General features: G+C 40.7%; 1 protein-coding gene across 1 annotated transcript in view; it reads right to left on the bottom strand.

The window, feature by feature from the left end:
• Window positions 1–1,577: 1,577 nt before the first annotated feature.
• Window positions 1,578–21,244, bottom strand: part of DMTF1 (cyclin D binding myb like transcription factor 1) — a 31,632-nt gene continuing 11,965 nt past the window's right edge. Inside the window, exons 6-17 of the mRNA XM_054178545.1 lie at window positions 18,481–18,557; window positions 16,917–17,074; window positions 16,110–16,142; window positions 14,895–15,004; window positions 13,698–13,926; window positions 11,966–12,117; window positions 10,293–10,508; window positions 7,128–7,213; window positions 6,326–6,487; window positions 5,203–5,589; window positions 2,502–2,649; window positions 1,578–1,694 (exon numbers count right to left, since the gene is read on the bottom strand). Of these exons, the coding sequence (XP_054034520.1) occupies window positions 1,585–1,694; window positions 2,502–2,649; window positions 5,203–5,589; window positions 6,326–6,487; window positions 7,128–7,213; window positions 10,293–10,508; window positions 11,966–12,117; window positions 13,698–13,926; window positions 14,895–15,004; window positions 16,110–16,142; window positions 16,917–17,074; window positions 18,481–18,557 (1,868 nt within the window). The 3' untranslated portion in view covers window positions 1,578–1,584. The remainder of the gene's footprint in view (window positions 1,695–2,501; window positions 2,650–5,202; window positions 5,590–6,325; window positions 6,488–7,127; window positions 7,214–10,292; window positions 10,509–11,965; window positions 12,118–13,697; window positions 13,927–14,894; window positions 15,005–16,109; window positions 16,143–16,916; window positions 17,075–18,480; window positions 18,558–21,244) is intronic.

Raw genomic sequence — 21,244 nt, 5'->3', positions numbered from 1 at the left:
TTTGGCCTGAGAGGACAGAAGTGGGTTGTGCAAGAATAAATCAGTACATGATTTTCATGTAAATGTATATGTAATGTCCCTCTTGTTGGGGAGAATTATTGCCATAAGAAGTGACATTCTGCTTTTTTTTGAAGAGCTACTGTTGCACTTAATGAACATTCCAGTTGTGCTGATGTTTTCAGAATGGCACAAGCTTTTTCATTTTGGAAAAAACCTGCATTTTTTAATTACTGTACCAATAAACTGCAGCATTGCAAGGGTCTGTAGCAGTATAAATAAATGGCATCTTACAGTTACGTAAGACAAATACTCTTTATTTTGTTTAAACTGAATATACAATGATTTCTGTTCCCTAGGCAACCATTTGAAACTACAACTTGTTTTTCACATTAACAAAACCACAGACTGAAAAAGACCAACTCTTGGTTATGAAGAGCTAATTACAGAAATAAATAAAATAATTTATACATGAGTCTTTAGTTTCTCTATAGCTTTTTCTCTTGATTCCTAGCTAACAGGCTGCTGCTCAGCATAGTGTCTGTTTCAAACCCTTTAATTAATGCAGGAATTAATTAGCTTCCTTTGCCTCTGGGCCCTATGCCCAATTTCTCACAGACTTACTTTTTCAAGACTTTGCCACCTCCACCTCAGCCACCAGTGACTAACTTGCTGCATAAATCACCTCTGGAGAGGTGGACGGTAGTGTCATGTAAACAACACAAGAGACAAAGGCTCCAGCCTACTCACAACAGTCTTCAAAGAAGGTAACAAGCTTGTGTAGAGGGAGGCTGGTGGGTCCCAGTACTTCCCTTTCTCATAGCCCTTCCCTTTTCATTCAGCTTGCTGTAGTGATGAAAAAAAAAAGAAAAAATCCAAACCCAACCAAACAAAAACCACCCAACCATAAAAACCAACCCAAAGTTTCCACAAGTGATCTTTCTGAGCTCTGTCCATTGCCAGCAATGGACTCCTCAGGAACCAGCGGACCAGGCAAGTCCCCTCCTCATCCATGTCGTCTTCCTATGCTGTAGATGTACTAATAAGCTATATGAGATGGGAATACATCCCATTTCTTCATGATGCTGCCCCTTCTCCCTGAAGTCTTTGATGGAAAACATTTCTTCCTGAAATGTAACAGTCTCTTACTCCATGTATTACAAGAGTCAGTAAGTGCAGAAATCCTCCCCCATTCGTCGTGAAACATGTGCAAACTAATCCTTGCTGTGGCACTAAGAGGCTACAGTCCACGATCCTTGACTTCAGTTCAGTTCTACAGATGTGCAGTTCAGCACACCAGTAACAAGTCAGATCAGAGCTGACCATGTGGATCCCAGCAGTGACCACTTTAGAACACTGGAACACCCTGGCTGAGACGCAGTACGTCAGGCTTCGGTTGGCTGCTCTGTCACCCTTGCAAATGAGGTAAAAAGGCTGAGCAGAGAAAGTGCACGGTAGTCACTGCAAACTGGAAGGGTCTGTGTAAAGACGGGGACCTACTGCTTCCTTTGGAAAGGTGGCACAGGGTTGTAACTAATTTCACAATGCAAACGTGGTCAATACAACATGGATGTTGGTTACTGCTTCTCAGTGACAGCTCACTAAATCTTCAACATCCTTCGAATCTTCTGAGTCAGGACTGCCCAGTGATGAGCCAATAATGTGTGACCCATCTCCATGATGCTGTAGGATAGGATCTGTCATGAGACATAGTTCATGAGAACTGTTATTTACTGTGCCATTGCAAGAACATACAAAACACACACTTAGGAGACAGGAAATGGTCTGGAATTTTAGCCACTTTTAAGCAATGTTGCTCAAACTGGGCGGTTCTCAATTGCTGGTTTCCAGGAAAGCTATGATTACTATGGATGCAACTGGTGTAACTCACATTTGAATTCATCAGGTATGACTATATCTGGCCTAGTACTGACACTGTGGTGGCTCTGCAAGGAGATCCTTCCCCTGGAAAGGAGTGTTTTTTAGGTGCTGCAGTGGGAGAGTATGTATCAGTGCTGCTTCCTTGTCTGAGATGACTCTTGGCAGCGGGAAGCATGGCAGAAGCCAGCATGCCTTTCCAAGTGAGCCTGTGCAAACCCTAAGCAGCCCAGCCCTTCACCATGAGAGGCATCAAGTGCATTTCTGATGCCTCTGGTCTTCTCTCAAATAAACATTTCATTCAAGCACCAGACATGAAGAAATGCACACTAGAGTTATTTACTAGGCTATGTGTGCTCATTCAAGGCTCAAGGGCAATGGAAACAGCTCAGCAAGTGATGAAGCAGCTGCTTGTTCCAATGCTTTTCCCACAAGGTTAAGTGGGACTTTCTTCTACCAATAACCAGTTGAGCAACCAACTTGCTTAAAGGTTCATAGCAATGACATGAGAAATTACTGAAGAGAAAGCAAGGATCTATAAAATGTTCTTTGCAGGAACTCCAAAGTGCCATAATGTTTGCATGAATCCTAACCCCAGCATCAACTGTACCAAGGGACTGCTGTACCTGTTAGTGTTGTCAGGGGCAAGACTGATTCGCTGTCGATATCATCTGCTGTCTGGATAAAACCATGGGAGGAAGGAACAATAAGCACAGTCTCATCATCTATTGTAGGCTGATCAACTTGTTCTTCTATTGTTGGAGAACCCAAGTCCTGCAGAACACAGAACAGGACATTAAGAGTGTATTCTTGGTAGCATAACCAAGGAAAACCTGCTTTGCTCAGTCATAGTCCACAGTAAGCAACAGATTCCCTGGATGAATTTTATCTCATTAAATCGAAATGTCAACATTTGAGCTAGTTCAGCATTTATAGTGCAGCCACAGAAAAACAAGATGAGAATAATCCTACCCTGTGAGCAGTATGAGGGTAGGGAGAGAGGAGAGACTGCAAAGTGGCTATAAAATGTTTTCTTTTTAAGTCAAATGTTTGGAATCATTTAGCTTTTCCACTACTTGCTAACTAGATACTCTGAGATACTGACACAGTACCTTTGCAGTACTTACCAGCTCCACAAATGCACTAGCATTACCTGAAGGTAACACATTCACAACTTCTGTGTCAAGTTCTAACTACTGAATACAGCTCAAAACACCCATTTTAATTCCTGTACCATGCCTGCCCTGTCACTTGCTGACTGTAGGTCGACTCCAAACTCTTTCAGCTGAGGCTCACTGTATAAAAAAGTTGACAACACACTGATTCCTCCCAAGTTGTCAGTGCCCCTGCCCTCTTCCAGTCCCCAGAGCTGCTGCTGCCTGCTGTAGTACGGTAATGGCAGAAATATACCTGGCTTACTCAGTCTCACAGCACACTCTGGTGACTCCTGGTTTTGCAAACACAAATATTTGTCTTTTGAAAGAGTGGTTACAGAGTTCTCTGTTCAAGAAAATCCTGTAGTTCCTCCACCTTTTTTTTTTTAAAGGAAAACCTGTTTCCCTGCATAGTTTCACAATGTTTTTGCAAAGGCAGCTGCCTGGAAACTCCCTCCCTGCTGCTGCTGAAGAGGAGTTGACTACCTATGCTGCAGCTCAGTGAATCAGTCTTGGTCTAAACGTGTACCCATTCATGCAAGGTGCAGTGTGCCTGACCTGCAGAAGCAGCTTCCTGCAGAGAGCCCAGCTGAACCTGCCTACGATGAGCAGCATAGTGCTAGGCTGGAAGCTGGGAAGAGGAGGCGTGAAAAACTAAAGAAGCCATTGTGGCAAATGGGCACCTTTCCCAGCTACACAGAATAAAACCCTGCAGCGTGACTGCCTGCTTCCCACTACTCACACCCACAGTGACAGTACAACACTGGCAATGATTTAAAGCAAGCAAAATGTAGGTATGTCACTCTAGAGTGACTTTTCACAGACAGTTCACTATTTCCTAGAATTTAAATACACGTCAAACTAAATTCTTACTAGAAGTGCAAGGCAAATTCGAATTACAAACTCAGTTTGGTTTTCTATATAGAAAAAAATGTTTAGTATCTCTTTGTATCCTGCCAGCTCTAAGTGATTTCTAAAAAGTTTAATTAGGAATGAGGTTTACAGAAAAGTTTTAGTAATTCTTCTCAAGAAACTGAAATTTTAAACTGAGAACAGAAAGTTGATGAGCTGCCTCAGCTGTTGAGAATCTTACCACAACTATGTCAACCATGAGACATGAAAGAGGAAAATGGAAAAAAAATCCCCCACTTTGAGTGTATTCAGGGTTCAAATGCTTCTGTTGTAGCAGACTGTTGAAACGCTGAAAGATTCCCCTCTTTGTAAAAGCATAATGGATAGGCAGTGGCTGTGATACACTTTTTGAAAGGCAAAGCCTGGCAAAGTCAAAGCATACCAACAGTAGGTTTTCAAGACTGGTGAAACAGAATTACAGCAACTGTAGAGAACAGTGCCTTGGAGAACACGGTGGAGTATTTGAATCTAACTCAATCTCTTCCAACAGTCTTTCACAGAAAGAGGTATTTTCTACCCACTAAAAAGAGTTCTCTTCTTTTTAGCATTTTTACTTTCCTTGACTGACTTATCACAGTTCCAGCAAGTGAAACCTGAGGGCATTCAGTATAAACAATCCAAATGCCCCAAATCATATAAACCAATGTCTGCATCTCAGGTGTCTGAGCTTAATAAAGCTGAGGCCAAAGAAACATTTTAAATGCTTTAGATTCCAGTTTAACAGATACTTAACTGGAGTAGCACATTTAATAGAAATCCTCGAAAATGGTAATTGTTGTGCACCTCAAAATACATTACTAGGATTCATAATGAAAAAACTAAGTAGTCTACCTCACCTCCCTTGCTCAGCAGTTTATCTATCTGCAAGGTGTGTGTGCTTGACAATTAAAAGTTCAGTTTAAAGGAAGAATGTCAGAGTAATCAGATGAAGGCAAGTGACAGTAATAGTCCCACTTTCTACAGTCATCATGCAATAGTACCCTGAGTAGTGAAGCAACCCCACAGCTAGTAAGGTATTCAATGCTCCAGGGAAAGTCAAATGTAAGCCTAAGTACCAAATTAAATGCTATCACTTTCACACCCATAACATATTAATAAAACTCAAGGATAGAGGCTCTGAACAAAATGCTCACAGAATTTTGATGTACATAAAATCACTGACATATTTCAGATGAATAGCTTAACATAAAAGTCAAAGATGCAGTTAAATCACTCTCCATGCAGAGACAGGGAAAATATCAAGTGTCACACACTCCCTTACCTCAGTAACATAAGTGCTGGGTAAATGAGAGTGAGAATCCTCTTCCTGTTTCAGACTGGCATCTGAAATCTCCTCCTCAGTTCTTACCATCACTCCATCCATCAGTTCACTGCTATTCCTGTTGCTGAATTTGGAGGCATCATCTTCATTGTAGGCTGACTGTTCTTCATCACTCAGCTTGGACTGATGGATATCATCTGAGAAAGTATTGGTTTCTAAGGTATCAGGAGGATCTGTCAGGTCAGCTGACTGAATATCTGAATCAACAGTAAGTTCTGCCTGAGTGACAGAGGAGGAGATATCTTCAGCAGCAACGGTGCGGATTATGACACTTGGTGTGTGGCACTGCACTGTGACATTGTCACTTGCATTTAACAAATGCTCTGGCTGTAAGCAGTATTTGCAAAAAGAGACACAAACAAAACCCAAAAAAAGTCAGAGACTTTCCTCCTTTCAAATCTTTCAGCTAATAAATGCAAAAAGATTCAAAGAATTCATTAGTAAGTGTAATCTAGAATTTTAATTATACAATATGTCAGTCCAGGTCATCTGTTGGCCTTTCCTGGCCTTAAATGATGAATACACAGACTGAATTTCATTTCAACTGTTCTTTAAGTCACTATAAAACAAACGGATTGTATGAAAAAGGCAACTGTTAGGTGAGGATCACTGTAGATTTAAAAGATCAGAGGTTTTTTTCCCCCTGAATAGTTTTGCATCCCATTTGCCAATCAGTCTGCAGTTTGTTCCCCGTCCCTCCCTCAAATAAAAAGGTAATACAGTCACTACCATGCAAGTTTTGTGAACACCAATATTAACTTGTGAGAGTAAGTGGAAATACCAGGAAAGAGGAGAATTTTGTTTTGCTGGGGGGAAAGCCACTAGATGGAGACATCACGCTCAGCTGTAGTAAGAACTTTGCAGAGCTTCGAAGCAACTTCAAGTTGCTTTTCAGAAACAATACAAAAATAAATTCTCACTTTTCATTATTTAAGCAAAGTAATACTGTTATGACTTAAGAAATGCCTGGGAAATGTAGCATGCACACAGAGGGGCATGCATTATTATGTTTCCCTCTCTCCCCTGCCCAAACTCCAGTCTTCTCACAGCTCAAACCACATACCGATAAAGCATGGACTATGATCTGTTCTGGGGAGGCTGGAGCAGCAGCAGCTGCTGTCAGGGTCATGGTAGGACTAGCTGTCAGTGTTAGAGGAAGGCCTTGGCTTGAGCTTGTCTGTAGTAAATATGTACCTGGTGTTCCAGTTGGCTGGAGGTGGAAAGACTACAAAAGAAAAAAAACAAGTTTAATATGGAAACATGCTACCTTCCTGGGTCACAGCAGCACTCAACACTGCTTATTTACATCAACAAGCCTAACTGTAACTCCTCTGGGAAACAAACAAATCCAATCCCTGCTGTACTGGTAAGAAGCAGAAAGAACTCACAGCCTTAGGCTACCAATATTAAGGCTAAGACCTGAGGAGGACTGTATTATGCTGTAGGTAAGGAGGAAATTCAGCTTACTCTTGAGGTGAATGTGAAACTGTGCTATGAATTACAGCACAATGCAACTGAGAGAATCTTTGCTTGCTGGGAGCTTCCTGTAGCTCTGTTAAGTCAGATTTCAACCAAGAAACCCAAGCACAAAGGAAAACTTCATAGCACTAAGGCATTAAGACAGATGTAAAACATTTAACATTCATGATTTACTCTACAGCTCTAATGAATTACACTTTTAGAAACACATTTTGCTTTGAATTTTCAAGTTTCTCTTAGCTTTCTCTTTGCACTTGAGAACTTGTTTTCTTTTGTTGTTTCTGTTTGGTTTTGTTCTTCTTTGTCTTTTTCTTTTTGAAAATGCACAGAAGCAGCTGTGCTTAAAAGAAAAAAAACCCACAGTAATAAATCTCAGTTCTACTTACTGGAAGGATCTCAAAGGTCTGCAGCGTTCCACTGTTTAGTGTTATTGTCTCAGAGTCAACAGTAGCAGCAGGGGAATCAGATGAAGCTGGAAAAGGAAGAAAAGGAAGAAAAAAGAAAATGTGTAAACCAAAATGCTTCAGCCCTGCAGAGAGCATAACACCCTATAATTACGGCATGGCAGGGTACTGTTAATTCCAGCAGTAAGAAAAGGAAAACTGGCTGCAATTCTAATGACAAGGTTCTCTAATTAGTACCCAAGCTACAACTTAAAGAGGCCATTCTGCAGTGCAAAAGAAAGGAAGTATGGTTTTAGTGCCCAGGGATAAAAGCAGACAAATAAAGTTATCTGATGTGAACTAATTGCTTTTTGTAATGAGATTTGTAAGCGGTTATGTTGTAAAGATATCCTTTGGATCATGTAGTGCTTGTTTTTAACTGGTGTCATGTTTCATAGTGCTGCTTCCCACAGACCTCTTGAGGACTTTTTTACTTTTAACCTTTTCTGCCCTCCACAGAATGTCCATCACTGATGAAATATCAGATGCTCCCCAAGATATTTGCCTACGCTGCATGTTATGACTGCAGTGTATAAAAGCTGTTAAGTATTCTTACTAGTAGTGTGCAATAACTAATGCTATTAACTCCATTAATTCCAAAAGTAATGAAGAGAAGCACTGAAAACAGTTTGTGTATATTTCAAGATCACAAAACAGCTCACACCCAAAGCTTCGTAATACATCAAAGAAGCCTTTCTGAATCACAGTTATGGCTTTCACTTTTAAAGAAGTCACAAGTTCCTGGAAGCTGCAGGTAAATTAATATTTTGCCTGGGATTATCCAGCATTTCCATGAATACTAAAAGGGAAAAAGAGCTACACAATGACAGCAGTGTTCTAAGCACTGAACACATGGCCATCTCTGACTCAGGGGCTTCAAAGTAGAGTAATTTTGGTCTCTTAAAAAGGTACAAGCTTTTATTGCTGTATTGGTGTGTTTAAGGTTTCCTGCTGCAGATTTGCTGAGACCTGATAGAAGACAGCTCTAAAGCATGGCCTGTTACCTACACGTACGTTCATAAAGCTTACAGGAACTATGCCTTTGAAACCTTGAGCACTCTATCAAATGCAGCTGCAAGTGGCTCATAGGTTCAGCTCTCAAGGGACTGGGAAAGACACAATACAAAATTCCCTTTGATCACACAAACAGAAACTCTTCAGGAAAGCAGACCAAGTCGGGGAAAAGGCAGACAGGCACATGAGGCACATGACATTACAACATATGGGCTGGGTGCAGAGTGGGTTGAGAGTAGCTCTGAATAAAGAGACTTGGGTAGAATGACTGCAGAGAAGCTCACCATGAGCCGACAGTGCACTTATGCAGCCCAGAAGGCAAATGGTGCCCTGGGCTGCATCAAGAAGAGTGCGGCCAGCAGGGCAAGAGAAGTGATTCTGCCCTTTTACTCTTGCGAGACCACACCTCAAACACTGTCCAGTTCTGATGTCCCTATCATAAAAATGATATAGAGCTGTTGGAGAGTCCAGAGGAGGGCCACAGAGATAGTCCAAGGGCTGAAACACCTCTGCTATAAGGATAGGCTGAGGGAGCTCGGGTTATTTAGCCTAGAGAAGACTGCAGGGGAACCTCACAGCTGCCTTCCAATACCTGAAGGGATCCTACAGTAAGGCTGCAGAGGGTCTTCTCCTAAGGGTGTCTAGCAATAGGACAAGGGGGAGTGCTTTTAAGATGAGAGAGAGTATGTTTAGGTTGGATCTTAGGAAGAAGCTCTTCATCAAGAGGGCGGTAGGACTCTGGAATAGGCTGCCCAGGGGGGCTGTGGATGCCTCTTGCCTGGGAGTGCTCAAGGCCACACTGGATGATGCCTTGAGCGACAGAGTCTAGTTAAGAGATGTCCCTGCCCATGGTAGGGAGGTTTGAGTAGATGATGTCAGGGGTCCCTTCCAACCTAAGCCATCTTATGCTTCTATGTTTCAGTTCAGAAAGGTCTAAAAGTTACAGAATACCAGCACATCTTACCTGCTCATCAAAACCCAATGGCTTTGACCACTTTTTGGTTTAAAGTCTGAGCCCATGCATGAATTATGAAAGATAAAAAATTCTTAGTGTATGGTGTTGCATGCCATTCTAATTAAAAAATAAACCAGATAAAATGAAGATGGCACTTAAAATGTAAATTAAGATAGGCTCATTTAGTGGTATCATAAACACCAAATTGTTTACTAAATGCCTACATATTCAGAGTCTGAAGAATCAGTTCTTAACCTGAGTAACTAATTTTGAAATCAGCAAGTCCAAAGCAGTACATTTTCCTAATAAAAGTCACAAATGACAAACAGTGCAAAACTGTATAAAATGGAGAAGACAGGCTGCATACAGGATGACTAGTTCTGAACTAGAGTAACTGCAGTTGCTTAGTAAGATTAATTACAAGAATAAGCAATAAGCAACAGTCCAGGTAGACGTCCCAATAAATGTTCATCTTTAAAAGCATGGGAAACACCAACAGTAGTTAGAGCAGATCATCAGCTGAATGTCAGTGTTGAGTTGGCAGGTAATGGTTTCCAGAGTGTTTGTGCCTAGAAGGAACTGAATAATAAAGGACAGGGGTAGGAAAAATATTATTCACCTCCCCTTCAGAGTCCTTCATCAGAAGTTAGGGACAGCAGTGCACCTATTATACATGATAATCACTGCTCTGGACAACAGCTACCAGCAGAAATGTAAGGAACAAACATACATGTTGTCTGATTAAGAAGCTTGCATACTGAAACCTTTTCAGAGAACATGTTACATAGCAGCTCTTGTGTGCATGCACACAGATACCTACAACCCCTAGGTCCAGGCACTCCAATTGCAGCTTCTTGGTACAATTACAGAATCACAGAATGATAGTGGTTGGAAGGGACCTCTGGAGATCATCTAGTCCCAGCTCCACACCAGAGCAGGTTCAGCTAGTTTTGTCACAGTAATACCTACACAGTTAGAAACAGCCAAATGGGATTCTGAAATCCTTAAACTGAAGTTATGACAAGACCAATGAAGTTCTTTAAAGAAATTTGAGGAGCCCGCTGCTCCTTTGCCAACTTAACATAAGAAAGCTTTGGGTTTCATGAGAGGACAGCGAGTTGCTCCTTCCAGTTACTTACCTACATGTGTGATCTGGACTGGAATCTGCAAAGCCGCCATAGGGCTTGGTGCATTGCCTGCATTCTCCTCTAAGCGAGCCACTCGAATCTGCACGTGCTGAACACCCGAACTGGAATTAGGGTTTGCTAATCCACTTCCAGATTTGTTCTCAGAGAGCTGGTGTCCTGGATTGTTTTTTTGGTTCTCATGAAGTTGTTTAAGACCCTTTATCAGCACTGAGAGAAAGAATACTTGTGTTAAAGCACGTTGAAGAAGGACATTTGAAATGCAGCATATAAGATTTATCTAAGATTAGAAAAGTAACCAAAATCCTTCTGAATTTGGAACCTAAACAACTTACAGAGATACATAAACTAGAAATTTAGCACATATATGAAACATATTTACACTAAACTACTGGAATTAACTTGATTTTCTCAAGGAATGCAGACATTTTAGGATGCTTGGAAAGAGAAGAACAGTTCATAAAGTTTCAGACCTCTCTAAAAACATGCCTGCTGTTCCCCCAAGCTCCAATCAAGTGCCAGTATCACCAGTTGTGTAATGCTGCTCCTAGAAATAAACCCTCCAATCTTACAAAACATGGAAGCGGATTTGTTCAAGAGGTTGACACTGGAAACAGGAAGCAAGAGAGAATTAATCTCACAGTGGCCGTACCACAGTTCCTTGTCTGTGCATGAAGTGGCCCATTGATCCAATAAAACCACCCACCTTTCTTCCCTGTGATCACTTTGGTCCCACTGAGAGAGCAGTTAACATCTATTACATTACAAAAGCTGAGATCTCTGCTTTTCTATCATTCTAAAGAGCAAACTGATTAAACATCTCCCACTCTTGAAAGCATCACAGAAATGGTGGGGCCAGCTGATTCAGTGGCATATTTATATTATGGATTATCAGATATACCAACTGCTATTAAGGCACGGTAAATGTATCAGGGCTGCCTTCTCAATTGCAGCCTCTGGGCAGACTATAACCACTCCAATGACCACAGCAAAAGTGTCCATTAAATTACACTTTTCATTACAACATGGCTAATCTCTCTGACTATTTTTTCCCCTTTGCCCAAGTCAGAGAAAAGGAGGACTGAAGGTCACAGAGATTAAAATTTTCTTTGGCTCAGGCGCTAGTTTCTCTGACCAAGAATGAAAAATGCTTCGAGAGACATACTTGGGGAACTTTATACTCCCAATTCCTCCCCTTCTCCTTCACACTGTGCAGTTAGATCTACTTTCTGATTACAGCTAAGGTTCTGCACCTCACAAAGAGTACATGTTAACATTTTAACCTGAAGTGATACCGTTAGGCTGCAGATAAATACTCTTTTTCAACTGAAGAGGGCACTGCCCTCCATACCAAACACCATCACCTTGAGATCTGCCAGCTGAGCTGCATAGATACATGCACTCCCTTCAGCCGAAGTGGCGGGAGTTGGCAAAATCTAGTGTTTAGTTGGTATGCATCAGCTTGGCTTGTTTTGACTGAAACATTTAAGGATTGCTTGTAGGAGCAATTGAGGCAGCAGATCCAAGGGGCCATTAAGTTCCAGCAAAGGAGCAATATGCTCTTTGGCCAGCAATCCTGTGAATAGGCAACAAAATGCAGCCTTATTTATTCCTTTGATATTTGTGAAAGGAGCTTTCAGAGGAGAAGCATGCAGATAGTACATTACCAGGGAATGACACATCTTTGTGGTTTGCAATCTGTCTTTTAATGGTCCACCATTTACTCCGAAGCCACTGTGGTGAGCGGACACTACTCCATCCTTCTGCTAGTAAATCCCAGTTGATGTCATTTTCATCAGAAACTTCAAGTTCCGCTATCCTGGCAGGACAGAGAAAATATTCACCTGTTAGAAACTACCCTCCAGAGTGGAAGGGGTGTTGCACATCTCTGGTCTTGTCACACATAACAGCAGCAAAATGCCATGCCAGTAAATAGTCCACCAGAGCTCATGAATCGACACAGACTTCCAAGGCACCACGCTGCCAGAGGTCAAGCAGAATCACAAAGAAAAGAAGATGGACTAGACCTGTTAAGATGATCCAGTCTATCTCCTCGCCATGCAGGATTATTCTCCTTCTTTACATACACATTAAGACTTTGATCAGATTAATTTGAATGAAGGTGCTTGCATCTTTTGTCTTTGAAAAATCGTTCCCCAAACACATCTCCAATGCAGGAAATACTTCCCCGAGATTCACTCTGAACTTTCATTTAATTAATCTTGTGTTATGATATTTAGTTCTATTTTCTCCTAAATAACACTTGTCCCTCCTTACAATAGATTTTGGCCTCCTCTCAGATGCTTCTTAGACAAAGCTAACTACAGCATTAAACAGTTTCTCATAAATCAGTCCCATCAGGCTCTCCAGGGAAGGTAAAACTTTACAAAACTTTAGCAGGTCATATGCACACACTACCAGAATCTATTTAAACATCTCTGAATTGTCTCCAGCCTATCTCGATGTGGAGCATATGTAAGAGAGGTAAACAGTGAGAGTGGTAAGTATTTTTGTGGAAGACCAAGTGCAAACCAAGCAATTGCACTGAAGAGACTGAAAAAAAAAAAGAAGAGAAAAAAGAAAAAAAGGAAAAAGGGAAAAAGCTACCAAACCCAACCCTGCAGGACGAGTTAAGTGTATCTGGACAGACCATAACAGAAACCATCACATTCTGAAATGTAGAATCAGGTTCCTCATTTTGAGTTCAAGGAATATTGCTTTGTAAATAACACTTAGGTACCCTGGACGTCTTGGCTTTTTCTTCCCACCCAAAACTATCAACCCATAAAATCCACTGGCTAAAAAGTCTGAGTTAAAGGCATTCAAACTGGGAGGAGGACTGGAGAGAGCAAAACATTTCCAAAGTTACTACCAGGTTGCTAGTTCACATGTTGGCAAAGATGCTGATATCCAATCAGTGTTTGGTGGCCTACATAAAATTAATTTGCAGTCTCGTTTTAGTGCTTTGTAGACAAGATGTCCACATCACAGAAACCACCACCACACTTGGCCATCCTTGTTGGTCATCTCAGCAGAGAGGCCAAGGACTGAATGGGCAGGGAGACTGAACTACCCTCCAGTTAAGGGTTGAAGCGCATTGGTGGGGCAATGTGTGGGAAGCTCAAACAGTTGCTGCCTCTGCTGTACCTTTTCTGTGGAATAAAGAAGACTTCAGTCTCCAGGGTTTTCAATCTGACACCTTTCACGAACACTAACATTCACTAAAAAAACAAAAAACAAAAAATATGTTCAATAATAAATCTCTGGGAACTGCAAAACACAGCTGTGATTTTTGGAGGGTTCTAGAGATTTTAGTGTCTAAGAAACCAGCAGAACGGACCCCAATGAAATCCCACTAGTGGTGTGTATTATGAGCCTTTAAAAGCAACAATAACAAACCTCAGGATCAGATTTATTTCGTCTTCCTTGGTCCACTCAGTGCCCCCACTTTGTTTCCAGTTGAGATAGTTGAGCCATTTAGAGCGGCATTGCTTTTCAGAGCGCGTCCCGACCCGTTCTGCCACGGCTGCCCACGAGACACCTTGTGTGACAATGTCACCTGGTTCTGTGCTTGTGAGCTCATGCACTACTTCTGCTAGTCTTTTTTCTTCTTTCTCTGTCCACTTTCCTGAAAGAAAAAAAGCCCTCCAACTTAGCTAACATCAGATGCCCTCAGTTCTGATCCAGAACACATCGACATCTAACTTCAGAGCCTATCACCTTATTCCAGATGCAAAATGTCGACTTATGAAGAAGATATATACTAATTTATATTATATCCATTCTTAATTAACAAATGTTGAATTACACTGGTTTGCTTCCAAGTTTCTCTTATCTTTCACTTGCAGATGACTGAAGCTATACAAAACATCAAAATACTGACCAAAGCAAACTGGTCCAAGCTACCTGAGTTGTATTGAAGTAAATACAACAATTTAATACACAGTAATTAAATGAGGTCTGCCTAAATTTTCCTTCCATTTGAATGTATACCCTACAAAATAAACATTATTTAATTTGTAAAGTGCATCTGTCTCTCAATTAACACCAAATACAGAGCACGTGTTTATAAACACAGGATGAGAGGGAATGGATTTAAGCTGGAAGAGGGGAGATTTAGACTTTATTGTGAGGGTGGTGAGACACTGGAACAAGTTGCCCAGGGAGGCTGCGGATGTCCCCACCCTGGAGGTGTTCAAGGCCAGGTTGAATGAGGCCTTGAGCATCCTGGTCTAATGAAAGGTGTCCTTCCACAAGGCAGGGGGAGTTGGAACTAGATGATCTTTAAGGTCCCTTCCAACCCAAACCATTCTATGAATCTATAACTAAACATTAAACCAAGGGAAAGTACTTTTTAATCCACCTCAATAAAGCATGCTCCAGTGACACAAACCAACAATGGATAATGGACTGCAAAAATAAAAGTAGTGTTCTGATCTTTAGGAAATGAAACTGGAGAAACCTATACCAAATACCAAAGATGACTCCAGATTTCACATTGTAAGCACCTGAGTTCAGGGAAAATAGCACTGACAGATGCAAAGGTGATAGAGTTTTAACCGGAACATCCATTCCTGCCACTAGCATGTACCTCACCTGTGTTGCAGGTATCCTTCATCAGCCTACATCGATCTTTTACAGATGAAGCACTTCTGCCCAGTGCAGCTCCTATCGTGGCCCAATCGTTACCATGCTTTACTCTCAGCCTAAACAGAAACATGCTCATCAGCACTATATCCAGATTACCAAAATATCAAATGTACTCTAACGAAAGCAAACTAAGCCTACAGGCTTAAAGACAGGATAGGAAATCACTTTGATACTACACTACTAATATTTTCTGTCATCACTACTAATTTTTCTATGTGTTTCTAGAAACCGTCTGGGCCAGCTAAGCCATAGGATAGTCACTTAAAAAATGCTTACTCATCTAACTGTCTTGGAGGAATGTAGTGAAGCTTAATTGACATTCATATTGTATTTAACACAACCATTCTATACAAGTTCCTCAAGGATTTAGAGGTGGTATAGAGCTCACTTGAGAAATCTAAATAATGCCCAAAGGAAACCCTGGAACCCTAGAATTGAAATGAAGCAAAACAATGCATAATCATTTTTGTAGCTTTAACTATTGTTTTTCTCCCACACAGGACACAGGTTGCTTAACAAGGTGAGCCGTGACTACTTTTGACACTTCTGGAACCACAGGCACCTTGCAAGTGACATGAGCCAGCTAAATTGATCCAATTATGTCCATTAACTCAATGACATATACTCCCTTCCTTCCATCCAATCTGGTTTCTTCAAACTGCTCAACCCTAGAAAGCTGCAAGAGAAGGCAAGTCTGCAGCCCCTCTTTGATCTGTCAGGTTCCTTGTCAAAATCAAAGAGCCTTACTAACAATTTACTCCACAGGGGAGAGCTGACCCTGCCTGCTGCCTTCTTTAGAAATAATCTAAGGGAAGGTTTCCTAGAGAAAGGGAAATTGTTTTTCACAAACATAACTGCAAATGTTAACTGTGCTTGTGAAAATCTGAAACATGACTAGTTCCAAGAGAAGGCCTGCTTTGGATTTTCATTGCATATTGCTTATGTCCCTAATGACACATGAGAAAATGTTAAAGAAAAGTAATTCAAATGTAGTTTAATTTTACTTCAAATTACTTTAGTGACCATTATTTCCTGAAAGAGTTGGAGCAGTCATATTTACTTGTAACTTTTCAGCAATTTCACTTAATAAAACCTGTAAAAACTAATCAAGCTATTAAATATAAACAAGACAGCATGATATTTATTAATAGAACTACTTACTCTTTAAGTTTTTCAATTTCCTCAGGAGTATACCTAACCAGAATTAAAAAAAAGACATTACTTCAAATAGAAACTATAGAGCATAAAGACTTCTGCTTTACTAACACAGTAAACACTTAGCTACAAGAGATTAAGGAAGTTCAGCTGTAAAAAATAAGCTAAGTGAATGCTTCAAAAGAAAGGAATATGCTAATGCTATTAGTGCATTTCTAAGGTATAATGTTCCTGTCATCTGCCAGCAAAATTCCTCATTCTTGGTCACCTTAGTACTAAGAACAGAATCAGAATTTTGTGTATTGGTCTCTCAAATAAACAACTCACTTTTCCTTCCCACCTGAGTTCACAATCACCATAGGGCTGACATTCTGTTAAAAAAAAAATCAGCATTGAGATGGTAGTTTTAATTTTCAACTGCTTTCCAAAACTAAACTTGAACATCTTTCTCAGCACTTCTGGATGATGCCATACCCACTGCTTTACAGATAGGTAAACTAAGGGCACACAGAGGAAGATCAGTTGGCTCAGGGCATCCGTTCTAGAAAGAAACTACATTTCAGCAGATCTGTGCCAGTCTTCCAATCATATCATAATGCTCAGTGCACCTTTGGTGATTTGTTTTGTTTTCTTTCTTCAGTTTAACACAATTATTGTCAAGGTTGATTAATCAGAATTGAGCATAGGTGACATGATCAGGAAACACTAGGTCTGTTGGGCTAGAATCTTCTGTCTCACATAGAACATGTCAAACATTAAATACATGACCCTACTCATACCAATAAAACCATGCAGCATTAGAGGTTTTCATACTTTCCAACATGGTTTCTGTCATCATACATGCGAAGAACTCTTCTATAGACAGCAAAGAGAGGCCGATTCAGACCCCAAGCTATTGTCCTGTAGAAATCTTTTCTTTCATCTTTTGACATTTCAAATATAATTTCAGTAGCATCTTTTATTCCACGGGCCTAGAAGAAAAACATTTTTCATAAAGCACTTAAGAAAAACATTAAGAAAGAAAAAAACTTACAGGAAACCACAAAGCACCTTCGATAAAATCTCCTAGAAATCAATAAGCAGAACACTTAGGAAGTGAAGCCTAGCATATAATTAATCAATTTTCTATGTATCTCAAATACTACAGTTCAAAAGTTAAAACTGAGTAGTTATGAATTAGCTATCTCTTCAACACTAGGTTTTGCTTGGTTGGTTTTACAGCAGAAACAGAAACACTTAACTTTCCATCTGTCTAATGTGTATTTTAAAACACTGAACCATCATTTGGAACACCAGGGAAAACAGACTGTGGTGGAATTAGCCTGGGGTCATAGAGGGGGAGGCTGTCAAAGAGTGCTATATCAATTTATTACATAATTTTGGATATTCCTTATCTGAAAGTATTTTTTTTCCCAATTAAACTACTCCTTTTGTTTTGATGGAAACTCAATTTGATATAAAACCACTGGAGTTAATTTTAAGAGGAAAACTTTAGTTTAACTTCAGCCTAACCTAAAAAAAAAAATAACAGTATTTCCATTATTCAAAGCAGTACAATAGACTAGATAAATGGGGAAATAATGAATTGAATGAGTTATCAGTAACTCAAAAATGGTTATTTAAGCTAGTTTTATAAAAGCTTCTCTACATTTAAAAGAACAGTATTACCTATGAATGATTTTGTGTCATAAATGCTACTACATGTGTGGGCAGGCACACTTCATATAACTAATACTGAGGTTTTTTATACCAATGAATACTAAATTCAGGGCTTTTCTTTTGTTCCACAAATGAAGGACAGTGAACCTACAATACCCAGGCTATATATTCTTAACTCGAATATTCTTAGCTGTTAGGCTACCATAAATATGACTTATGAGCACTTAGCACTGTCACCATGTTTACCTGCATGCCTGTTTTTACACTGAACTCTGACACCAATAGATTATGGGGAAGAAAGCAGATAAAGGCATCCTAGTAATAAACAAATACACATATGGTATCAGGTGTGGAATTTGTATTCAACTCCTTGCAAGGAAAATTTGCCCTACTTCTAGTGGAATGTTTTTTCTGCTGTCTTCACCAAAGGTTTCATTAGTGATGCATACACAGAGAAAGGGATTAAGGCACCTGACCATCCTGTTAAAATAATTTATATTCAGCACACAAATTAAAAGCAATGTTATATTCATTCATCTTAAATCCTGTGTATGAATACTATTTTGTTATGTATTTCAAATGGACAATGACCATTTCTACTACAAACGAATCAGAATCACTTATTGCATCTTCTGAGAACTACTGAAGAAAGTTGGTTTCTAGCAGGAGGTCCATAACCACACCAAATAGCAGGTAAAGTAGTCTTACATATACATACCTTTAAATAACGCTCAATGTTACTCATCAAAATGTCAATTTCTTCCTTTGACCACATCCCTTGCTTCCACTTATGGCCTGGAAAGAGAAATGACAAACTAATTACTGAAGTGAAAGTCAGCAAAACAAGAACAGAAATACGAGAAAACACAACCCTCATTACTGTAATTAATGAATAAAAAGAGTGGCCGCTTTAACTACAACTAATTTTAAACAGATGTTATTTCAGAATTGATAAACAAACCCCAGCAACTGTCAACTAATGTTTACATAATGTGAGTCAGACCCCTCTTCAAAAACATCCACTTTTTATAAACAGAATATGAATTCCTCTATTTGCTGTCAAGTCACGTTTTCGGGCTTTTCATTCACAACTACAGAAACTTGTCTTTAACCTGACAGCAGAAATCTCCATGCACTCAAGTGATTCCAGGAGCTGGGACTTACAATGTGACTCATAATATTACTTGAGGAATTGGCAACAACGTGGGGTTCTCTTACATGCCTTATTATCACTTCCCAACTTGTGAGTGATGCAACCTATGGCACTTTTCATAGAGGTAAATGCTCTACCTAGTCTATTTTGACAAGCTGGTCTCTCTCTCTCTTTTTCCTTGCATTGGGAACAATGCCCAGTAGTCACAGTAAAGATAATGACTAAAGGCAAGTGTTTTATTTTGCAAATAAATGGTGCAAACCAATAGAAACAAACATGTTTAATCTCTGTCCCTGCCTTCAGCAACTACAATGCCTCAGCTAAGCTTTGAAAGAAAAAACAATCAACTTCAATTTTAAATTTAGGGTCTATTAATAAACCACTAAAACATTCCTACCCTCAATTTATACTTAGATTCCTCTATTACTCCCTCATGCTCATACCACATTTAATATTAATGGCCACTTATAATTAAGATTATGGTGCTGTCTCAGTTCACATACTAGTGTGTGCTGGCTACCTGCCCATCTCTGCTCAGAAAGATCAGGCTACTTCCTCCTCAGCCTGCTAATTACTAGAGCTGAGGGGCAGAACACACCAAAGAGGCTATTTACTCAAATCCAATTAAAATGAAAAGTACAAGCATTATTACTAATTCCATTGGAACTGATGAGAGAAAACTCTTCCTTGTGCCTGATGGTTTAAATCTCTTCTTCCAACACTACAAAGACAGAACAGTAATGTACTAGAAAAGATTAGAATAGAATTAACCAGGTTGGAAAAGACCTTTGAGATCATTGAGTCCAACCTATCAACCAACTCCACCTAATCAACTAAACCATGGCACTAAGTGCCATCACTTCCAGTGATGGTGACTTGACCACCTCCCTGAGCAGCCCATTCCAATGGCCAATCACTCTTTCTATGAAGAATTTCTTCCTAACATCCAGCCTAAACCTTCCCTGATGCAGCTTGAGATGGTGTCCTCTTGTTCTGGTGCTGGTTGCCTGGGAGAAGAGACCAACCCCCACCGGGCTACAACCTCCCTTCAGGTACACAGTACTCAAGGTGTGGCCTAACCAGTGCTGAGTCCAGGGGCAGAATGACTTCCCTGCTCCTAGTGGCCACGCTATTCCTGATACAGGCCAGGATGCCATTGGTCTTCTTGGCCACCTGGGCACACTCCTGGCTGCCTACTGTCCACCACTAGCCCCAGGTCCCTTTCTGCCTGGCCGCTCTCCAGCCACTCTGACCCCAGCCTGTAGCACTGCATGGGGTTGTTGTGGCCAGCGTGTAGAAGCCGGCACTTAGATGTGTTAAATCTCATGCTACTGGACTCTGCCCATCTGTCCAGCCTGGCAAGGTCCCTCAACAGAGCCCTCCTACCCTCTAACAGATCAACACCTGCCCCCAGCTTGGTGTCATCTGCAAACCTACCGATGATGGACTCAATCCCCTCGTCCAGATCTTCAGTAAAGCTACTGAACAGGATGGGGCCCAGCACTGATCCCTGGGGGACACCACCAGTGCCTGGCTGCCAGCTGGATGTGGCACCATTCACCACCACCCTCTGGGCTCAGCCCTCCAGCCAGTTCCTAACCCAGCGCAGAGTGCTCCAACCACCACATCTCCCACCATCCCTTCTCTATTGGTAAAAAGAAGGTCAAGCAAAGCCTTACCCCTGGTAGGCTCATGCAGCAGTTGGGATAAGAAGCTATCCTCCATATACTCTAAGAACCTTCCAGACTGCCTCCCCTGACAGCCTGTTCCAGTGCTCTGTCACCCTCAAAGTAAAGAATTCCAGCTAGCATGGATTCTCAGATATTCTTTTTGTTGTATTGTACTGCAATGTCTTCCTCAAATTATTGAACTCTCAATTAGTATAATCTGATTATGACCCTCATTCATTCACAACTGTACGTGCCACTTGTGATATTGTCACTTGATACACCTGTGAGACAGCTACAAATGCACTGTTTGTAATATATTTAACAGGACACACATTAAACATGAGGTCACCAAGTCACGTGAAGACAGTGATTTCTCTGCCAAGCTGCCAGTCACAGCTGAGGACGTGCTGCTGCCAACCAATGCACTTTACTATGGGGTACTGAAAAAGATTGTAATCCCTGTGCTTCCTCACCCCAGTGCACTGCAACTGCAGCAACATTTCTCACTACTTCTACCCTGCTGCCTCAAGGCTTGTGTTCTCTTTGCTAACCCACCTCTGCCCCAATCCTTGGGCTGACCAATGAATACCTCTGAAGCTCTATAAATCTACTAAATAAGAATGCCACAGGAAATGAGAAGAAATTATGTACTTGCTGTT

The sequence above is a fragment of the Dryobates pubescens genome, chromosome Z (genome assembly GCF_014839835.1).
Source record: "Dryobates pubescens isolate bDryPub1 chromosome Z, bDryPub1.pri, whole genome shotgun sequence".
NCBI lineage: Eukaryota > Metazoa > Chordata > Aves > Piciformes > Picidae > Dryobates > Dryobates pubescens.
Note: the sequence above shows the minus strand (reverse complement) of the source record. Positions and strands in the feature narration are given on the sequence as shown.